This window comes from Otolemur garnettii, unplaced genomic scaffold (assembly GCF_000181295.1).
Source record: "Otolemur garnettii isolate 467f Iridium unplaced genomic scaffold, OtoGar3 scaffold00069, whole genome shotgun sequence".
In the NCBI taxonomy this organism is placed as follows: Eukaryota; Metazoa; Chordata; class Mammalia; order Primates; family Galagidae; genus Otolemur; species Otolemur garnettii.
The window spans coordinates 4,606,166-4,615,377 of NW_003852464.1; the positions used below are offsets into that span (position 1 = coordinate 4,606,166).

Genomic DNA, 9,212 nt, shown 5'->3' on the forward strand with positions numbered 1-9,212 from the left:
TACCCCTGAAGCTGTGTCTTTACTTATTTTAGGTAGAGTCAGAAATTCCTGGAACCTTTATCATGTGTTAAAACAGTGTGCAAATACTGATTGTGACCTTTATTATACCCTTGGGGAAAAAAAAAGAAGAACCCATGAGGTTCAAAGGAAAGAGAAGTTCTTCAGGATGACTAACAAGCAAGGCTAAAGGATGGGACTTAAAAATGGGTCTAAATGTCCAGGAGCACATAGAAAAGACAAGCTGGTCCCGAGTAAGGTCAGATATCCAAGCAGGAAATTGCCACGAACTATGCTGTAAAGACAGCAGCCATAATGGGCTTCTATTTTATTTTTTACTCAGGAAAGTAATCCTCACCTTAATTGAGCAAAAGTAGTAATGAAACACAATATTGTCAGAAAAGGTCTAAGAAATCAATGGAGAAATAGTAATCTCAAATTGTGTCAGATCACAGGAGGAAGTATAGCTATTCGACACCACGTAACCCCACTAAAATAATTGGGAAATAAAAATCATAGACAAGTATCTTAAACATTGTTATTGTTGTTAAATTTTAAGCCTTTTTGATTTCGTGAAGGCAAAAAGTGGAAACCTACTAAATATGTATATGTAAAAATAAAAAAATTAAAAATTAAAAAATAAATCATAGACCAGATTGGAAATACACATTTGTGATGATCTACCACTTTTTTTTAGGACAAAAAGTTAAGAGGCACACACCAGGAAATTTGCAAGAGTTTAAAATTTAGCATAAATAAAATGTAATACTATTTAATGGGGTGATCATTGTTTATATTAATCACTCATTACCCCAAGAGTGGGATTGACTGAAAATGCCAATAGCTTCCACGGGTTGGAGGGCGTCCCAGTTCTCTTCTGAGATTGAAACCTGGGCAAACAGTCAGCCATTCTCTCAAAACCTCCTCAGGGCCCCACAGAGAATGTTCTAGCCCAGATGTATGTGCCACTGGGGCAATTCTACAATGTTCTGGTTTTCATTGCAGAAATAGTTTCAGTGGATTACACGATGAAACCCATTCAAATCACAGTTTAACAAAGTACTTTCCAAGTTTTTCAAGAAAAACTCCTCAAAAGCAAACTTGAAAATGTTGTAGAAAGGGAAATTCTATGAGAACCAGCAGGAAAGAGGAGAAAACACCCCATCTCATCATGGGGAACAGATCTCTCTCTCTCTCTTTCGGGTTAGATTTGCTTTAAATGAATTTTTTTCCCTTGGAAGTCAATGATAGTATTATACTTACTGTTGAATAAACATGAGCGCCATTGGCCAGCCGGTACGTGGCCACATGCTGCAGACACTGGACAATCCTGCTGCAGGCTTTGGCTTCCCTCTGCGCCAGCCACAGGACGCGCTCATCAGCCAACATGATGTTACTGGCAATGTCGACCATCACATCGCCTAGCTAGCAGGGGTGCCGGAGAAAAAGGAAAGCTCTTTAAACACTGGGGGCTTGGTAGAATCGAGATTCTTTTTTTTTTCTTTATTAAGTCATAGACACATAGATCATGTATATACATTAATGCATTTATGGGGTACAATGTGCTATTCTTATATACAATTTGGAATGCTTAGATCGAATTAGTTAATATAGGGTTTCACCTCATATACTTAATTATTGAGTTACGACGTTTATATTCCATACTTAGTAGATATGATATGTACCCTTGCAATATGCTCCATAGGTGTGGTCCCACCATTTACCCTCTCTCCATCAAGCCTCTTCCCTCCCCTCCCATTCCCCTCCTCCTCCCTCCTCCATCCTGGGCTATAGTTGTGCTAGAATCGAAATTCTAATGAGATGGTGAGAACAGCCTTCAGCCTACATTTCCACATGAAAACCCAACAGGCACTCCCCTCGTTTCTCATAAAAACATCTTCAGATATGAACAGCACCTTCAATTACAGCCATTTGGTAACATTTAGCTCAAAACAATCTACCCCAGTACACCACTCCAGAGAAGATCACACTCTTTGTCCAGAAAACCATTTATATCCACTTCTTTTTGTGTAAGCGTTAGGCTAAATGGGACTCTATGATCATGAATAAATAGGCACTGCCTATCTCCTCAGTTTCCTGTTCAAACTCCTAGGCATGTCCCACTATCACGAGTTTCCCGTATTCGTTGTGGGATCTCACATGCGGTTTCTTCTACCTCAAACGAACTTCTTTCCTTCCTCCCAGCTCAGTGAATGAATGACTCAAGGCGTTTACAGATTAGCACAATTACAACTACACTTATGAATGCTGTTTTGAAGTTTTAAACATAAGGACCTTCTAAGGAGCCGACATGAGACTTTAATAGACACGTCATCTATCCTGAAAAATCACAATTATTATGTGGTCTATGAAACACGGCTCCACCCCACTAGATAATACCAGTAAAAAAACGGAACATGGGTTAATAGTTGTAAAGAAAAGAAATACCACTAAGAAGATACAGAGCTGACGGGGTGAGTGCCTTAGCTGAGAAGAACCTATTTTTCTCCTTATTTCACTCCAAATGGCTGAGAACTGAGGGAAAGGATTTGTTGCCAAAATATTCCCTAAAGCAGATAATCATAAAATGCTCTGTGCTTCCATGGCTCGGGTACAGAAGGAGCTCGGAATCCGTCACCGTGGCAAAAAAGGACACAAAAGGGATAACAATGTATGAAAAATTACACTGGACTAAAAAAGTATTCCTGGAAACTGACACAAAAAGATAGTTTAGAAACTGCAACCGGCCCCAGAAAGCAGCGGAATTCTCCTTGGCCCCATTTCCTGAAGGCCACTCCATTCACAAAAGGGTCCGAAGGAACCGCACACCGGCTCTTGCACCTGTCTCCCTAAAGCATGAGGACCAGCAAAACTCCAGGTGAATGCACTTTGTCAAAGATCAAAACAGGGAGAGGCACAAACGCTGTGTCAGTAACAACCGACGTGTCAATGCCATTTGCCAGACCGGGATATTTCATATTCTTCTTAATAATGCTCCAAATTAGGTCAAAGTCATCGATAAATTTAATGAATCTCTAATGTTATCCTATTAAAGATACAAGATCATATGTAACCCAAACCTGATGGTATTTTGTTTTAATGCATGGTGATTAGCACCGAAGACAGAATATAGATGTGTCTTGGCGTTAAATACTCCAGGGAAGAGATTTCAAGTCGGCCACACATAAGTTTAGATGTTCCTGAGCAAATCAGCCTAAGACTCACTTTACTTATTTGTAAAGTAAGACCAAGAACTCCGTAAGAAGTGCTCAAAACCGTCTCATTCCATACTGAATCAGAAAAAAGGAAAAAACAGAAGACAAATACGTTCACTTGCTCAGGAGAAATTAAGCAATTCATGTAGTTTTTGAGAAAAGGTGATCAATCTAGGTCTCTCCTCTGTATTTACATTCGCAAGCACAGGGGAAGCAGGAGCAGCAAGGGACACTTGTTCAATTCTAATAACCAGACACGGGTGTAGGTGGGGCAGGAAGCTGGGGGCTGCTGCTAACAGAGAGATAAGTAGGGGCGCAGAGGAGTCACACTGAGGACAGCATCACCATCGTCACCACAGCTGAAGCACGAGTAACCGGCAGGACAGCTTCCGAGTTAGAAATTAAGTATAATTTTGAGATTGTACCTATCCCAAGGTGGGCTATTACCCTGATTACTTTTAACGAAGGAATTGCTCTGCTTTGAAAGTCAAGTTTTAGAAGTGCACTTGTGTCCCTCTTCAGATGCGTCTGTCCCCTGAGTGCCACCAGATCCCACTGCAGATCCCACTTCTCAGCTGCTTGGCTAGGGGAGCACTCGCCATCCAATAAGCACCCTGCCATGATGATCATCAGGACCTACGGCAAAGCTTAGAGCTCTGATTTCATTGTGGCACAGAAGCAAAGAAAAGGAGGACAAGTACAGCGATGGTGGAACTGAAGAAATAAATGGGTGAGAAAAGAAAAGAGGCCGGGAATGACGTTGCAGACGACGCCGTCTTTACTGCCAGTACCTACGTGGGATGTAGCAGCCGGTCTTTGACACGTGACAATCATCATTTCTCAGGAGAGATGACGCGCCCATCCCATGTCATACCAGATCCTCTTAAAGTCCATATGTTTAAAACAATATTGAACAGTCCTTGTAGCATTAACTGTGCTAATCCATGAATGTCTTATATATTAAAAGATAAAAATACTGACTGTACTCTAAGGTCTACCTGAGATGCATGACATTACAAAGTTGATGTACATTTCCCTTCTGGAAGCAGGGAGGGCTCAGTACTCTGGACAACTCCCCATGAAAAGTGAAAAAATGCGGAAGGAAAATAGTCACCCTAGTAAATGCAGGCAGGAATAGTAAGAAAACAGAGACCCCCGAGAACAGGACTGCAAACAAACAGCAGGAATAGTAAGAAAACTGAGACCCTGAGAACAGGACGGCAAAGTAACAGCAGGAATAGTAAGAAAACAGAGACCCTGAGAACAGGACTGCAAACTAACAGCAGGAACTCGAAGAGCTCAGAGGGTGAATCCTCACGACCACCAGCTACGTCTCAATGTTTCAATGTCCACACAGGACCGAGGCTGCACCAACACTTCTATCAGGGGCCTGATAGAAGACCCTCTACTGCAAAGCTGATACCCCAAAAGGCAACAGCACCTCCAGCCTGGGGCCCAACCACACAGCCTCGGGGAGGCCAAGGAAACATCCCTGACTTGACCTGGGCAAGAATTAGGAGGAAGGAAAGAGAACTACTTCCCTGACAATTTCTGAACATAAGACAACCTTCACACAGGACGGACGCCGTGCTACTTTTGTGGTCTGAAAATGCTCATGCTAAGAATTAATTTCAAAGTCAGTCCCCTAACCCTGGTGTTGGCCCTGAAAACTCGCATTAACTATACATTAGGCCACTCTCATGAACGCCCCTTGTCACCAGAATTTACTGGCATTGTTCAGAAAGCCCCAACAAAGGAAAAACCAAAAAAAATAAATAAATAAAAATAGAGAAATATATTTTATATAGGAACAGACAAACCAATTATTATTTGCAGGTGACAGACTGTCTAGAAAAGGCCAAACACCAACTGCAAATTGATAAGAATGGATTCAGTAAAGTAATGAGACACCAGGTTGTTTTAAAGAAACCTTGATCAAGAAAAATTGATAGTGGACTATGTATGGAACACAGCTAATTCTGGCACTTTAATAGCAATTTTTAAAATTCCTTTTATTTTAGAAAATTTATGAATGAAGTACGACAGAATTTGCTTTTAAATACTCTAGAACAGAGAAAGGATGGAGGGGAGAGGGGAGGGGAGAAGAAGAGAGGAGAGGCAGAGAGGGGAGGGGAGGGGAGGAAAGGAAAGGAGAGGGAAAGAGAAAAGGAGAGAAAAGGGAGGGGAGAGGAAGGGAGGAAGGGGGAAGAAAGAAGGAGAAAGGAGGAAAGAGGACAGGAAGGGAAAGAAAAGGAGGGGAAGGGAAGGGAAAAGAGAGGAAGGGGGAAGGAGGAAGAAGGAAAGAGGAAGGGAAAGGAGGGGAAGGGAAGAGTGAATAGGAAAGATGAAACAAGACTGGTAAAAACAGCAGATCCTGGGCGGTGCCTGTGGATCAAAGGAGTAGAGTGCTGGCCCCATATACCGGAGGTGGTGGGTTCAAACCCAGCCCTGGCCAAAAATAACCCAAAAAAACAAACAAAAAAAGGAAAACAAACAAACAAAAAAAATCCAGCAGATCCTGAATACTTCATCTTGTTCAATGGGATGATATTATAATGTTGATGAGGCAAAACAAGGATTCCTGGTTGGGGCACAGCCTATGTGGAGTTGCACCTGTCCCCCACATTTCCTGGGCTGTCTGTGGGTTCTCCAGTAATATGCCAGTTTCCTTCCATATCTCAAAGCCGTACCAATTAGGTGAACTGGGCTGTCTAACTGGCAGGTGCATGCCTTGCTATGACAGGACAGTGTCCTGCCCACGGCTGGTTTTAAAGTTGCAGCCTGAGCTGCAGGGACAGGCCTCAGCCACTCCCAACCCTGAAATGGAATAAGTACATAAATAATCTTACTTGTTTTTATTAATCTTTCCCAAATATATGTGTAGCTCATTTCAATATTTAATATGAGAAGAGTTTGGGGTCTTTATTCAGAAGTTTGGTGATATTTCTGTAATCAGAAACTTGACTCACAGAAACATGCCACAGAAACTTGACTCTCCTTCATATCGATCAGCCAATGGAACAATGGGTTCCATTATACAGCGTTCACTCAAAGTCGCATTTCCAAGGACCTGTCTACAACCTTAAGTGAGGACTTGCTATATTGAAAACTGAGGGAGTCAGGTGAGAGGTATTACACAGCGATTAGCGACAACATTTTCTTTCCTATTCTTTAGAATTTTCCAATACAAAAGTTCTTAAAAAGCTAAACCCAAAGTTAAAAAAAAATTCTTAAAAGCAATTTAACAACAAAAAATGAAGACACTGTTGCGGTTCTCAAGCCAGCACACTGCCCAGCAGCCCCTGGAACTACAGGAAATCCAAGTTCTCAGACACATCTCAGACACACAAAATCAGAAACTGGGGATAGGAAGGTAGAGAAACTCAGGGCAGGAATCTCTGTGGTTAACAAATGTACCAGATTATTCTGATGAATTTCCAGTTTGAGAAACGATGTTCCACAGAGGATCACAAAGCCAGACCCTGGGTCTCTGAAAAAGCTTAATAATCCAGAAACGTCTGGCAGGAAGGATCAAGGGGAAAAAGGTTAAAAAAAAAAAATTTAGAAACACGAGTGATTATAATTAAAACTGAATAAATGATTTCAGAAAAATCTATACATTAAAAGGTGCTAAATGAATTTCGTAGTAAATAAGTGTAAAGTGTATATCTCACGTATTTGAAAACAGAACAGTAAGGGGCCATAAGTATCACCAAATCTAATATTTACATACTTTTTCATCCTCTAAAATTTGTTTTTATAAAAACAATCACTCTAGTAAATATGGACAGACACTAACATTGTCTGATAGACAACCTTCAGTTGCTTTTAAAAGACTCCACTGTACACATCGTTGCCATCTGGCAGGTTGATGGCTTTTAGTACCTACCTTGAGATAAGGGAGTTACTACTTATGTTGGCTAGACTCAATCATAGGTTAAAAAGCAATTGCCTCACAATATTTTAGTTCTGAAATTACCCATAGCGGAATAACAATACAACAATCATTTGAATTAATTATTTATCTGTCTAATGCTATATGCATTTTAGAATAACTTGGTATGATTTTATGCTGGGGCAGTTAACTTAAAATGAATTCTTTAAGCCTCCTAAATTCTTTTCCCTATATTAAGAAATGGTGAAAGCTACAACCTGTGGCTTAAGTTTTCAGAGAATTGTGTAAGATGTCAGTCACAGCATCACAGGTACTATGACATTTATACCTTAATTATTCAATCCTGTTTTTCTACTTTTTCCCATTTATATTTAACATGGTGGCATCACTTGCTTCTAAAGATTAACAATAACTGCTATGTCCTACGTTAACCAGTAAGAGTGACAGGGGTCACCTTCAAATTAAATTTTCAGATAAGTAAACTGAAGCACTTGTGATTTTTTAAAAAGAACTTCTTCCTACCGCCTGAGATCCTGAGAATTTGAAATTTCAGAACCTTATTGCATCCAAGCTAGGCAAGTATTTCACCTGTTATTTTCTCACTGGGCACGGACGCACCACATGTTAAACAGAGTAATTGAACACAAAGATTGTGCACACCAAGTTTGCAAGACATCAGCCCCATTTAAGAATGAAGAAAGGGCCGTTGGTTAATTAACAACTCATGACGCCATATCCTTTTCCAGTTCAAAAAGATGCTTCTACCTAAGAGCCAATCCACGCAACGGACGGTGCGTTCCACACCCTGATGAACAGTTACTTGTCAACTCTGGGCACCATGTTGCTCTTCTCAACTTGGGAGGTGAGCAAAGCTTCCTCACTTCAAAACCGGGCAGCGTGGGACTACATACGATAGCAAATTCCTTGCAATGCCCACATTCCAAACCTCACTGCCATTATTCCAGCAACTTAAAATGTTCCACTTCCAGAAATGACTGCCAATCCTGTGGACAGCTAACTTAGGACTGTCAGCAAAAATACAGAGCAATGTGGCCACAATGTTACCAGTCGGAATGCAAATGGCCTTTTCCAAGTGCTAAGAGAATTTACCACAGGAAACCGGGCTGTGGCCCAGACACACTATCAAATAGCAATAAAAACCCTTAGAAAATCAGTCTTTGAAGTTCGGGTAACAAGGCAGAAAAGTTATCTTGTCCTCAGTCAAGTAAGGGGCCCCTGATGTCTATGTCTCCATTTCCTTCCTTTAATAACTATGCCTAATCAATTAAAGTGGAGAACACAGTAGGACCACAGTTCAAACCTTATTAACAAATGCAAGACACTAACAGATAGTCTACCAATAATAATAATAATAATTCCTTGGTTAAACAATTTAGGCATATTTAGTACTTTTGAGGAATAATAATGAATCTGAGATGTCCTACATAAAGCAAAAATGTCAACTTTGTTTAATGTTTTCCCCAGCTGTGTACAGAAGACTTTTAGAATAGAAAAAGAGAACAACTTTGTACTAGAAAGTAAATGGGTTACTGCAGAAACTCTTCTGGATTAGAATCAGGGCTCTTGAGCTGCCGTAACCTAAGTGCATAATCTTGAACACATCTTTAATTTTCATTGGGTTTCAGGTTAGAACCTCATCTAAGAATCCCTCTGCCTCTAAAATTTATTATATGAGTGATTATGTCACCCTCCCCCCCCCAAAAAAAAATAGTACACAAAAAGTTTTCAAGTAGCTTGAAACTTAAGGCCTAACTATATATTAATTCTGCTTCCTAAAAATTATTCAAAACATTGTTTGTTTGCTGCTCACTCATTGTGAAAACTGTGGCTGTCATTTTTTTCCCCTAAAGGAATACCATGTTGACAAGCATATCGCGGTTTTAACACGGCCCCATTAAAATGCACCCCTTTTCAAAGTTGTTAAATTTTTATGACTTGTATATTCCAATCATTTCCCAAAAAAAGTTCCTAAACAGCTTATCATTTCTCCAGGACACAAAGGCAGTTTAACATAAAAGCAGTTTAACACAAGCTCTGGGTGACTAAAAGTCACATTAAGAAAAATAAGCACATGAATTAGTGGA

The 9,212-nt window shown here is 40.4% G+C and overlaps 1 protein-coding gene across 1 annotated transcript in view; it reads right to left on the bottom strand.

Moving 5' to 3' along the window:
- The window catches only part of ADGRA3 (adhesion G protein-coupled receptor A3), a gene marked incomplete at its 5' end in the record, with an annotated part of 107,839 nt that overhangs the window by 31,171 nt on the left and 67,456 nt on the right, over positions 1 to 9,212 (bottom strand). The window contains one exon of the mRNA XM_023515341.1: positions 1,261 to 1,422. Coding sequence (XP_023371109.1) covers positions 1,261 to 1,422 — 162 coding nt within the window. The remainder of the gene's footprint in view (positions 1 to 1,260; positions 1,423 to 9,212) is intronic.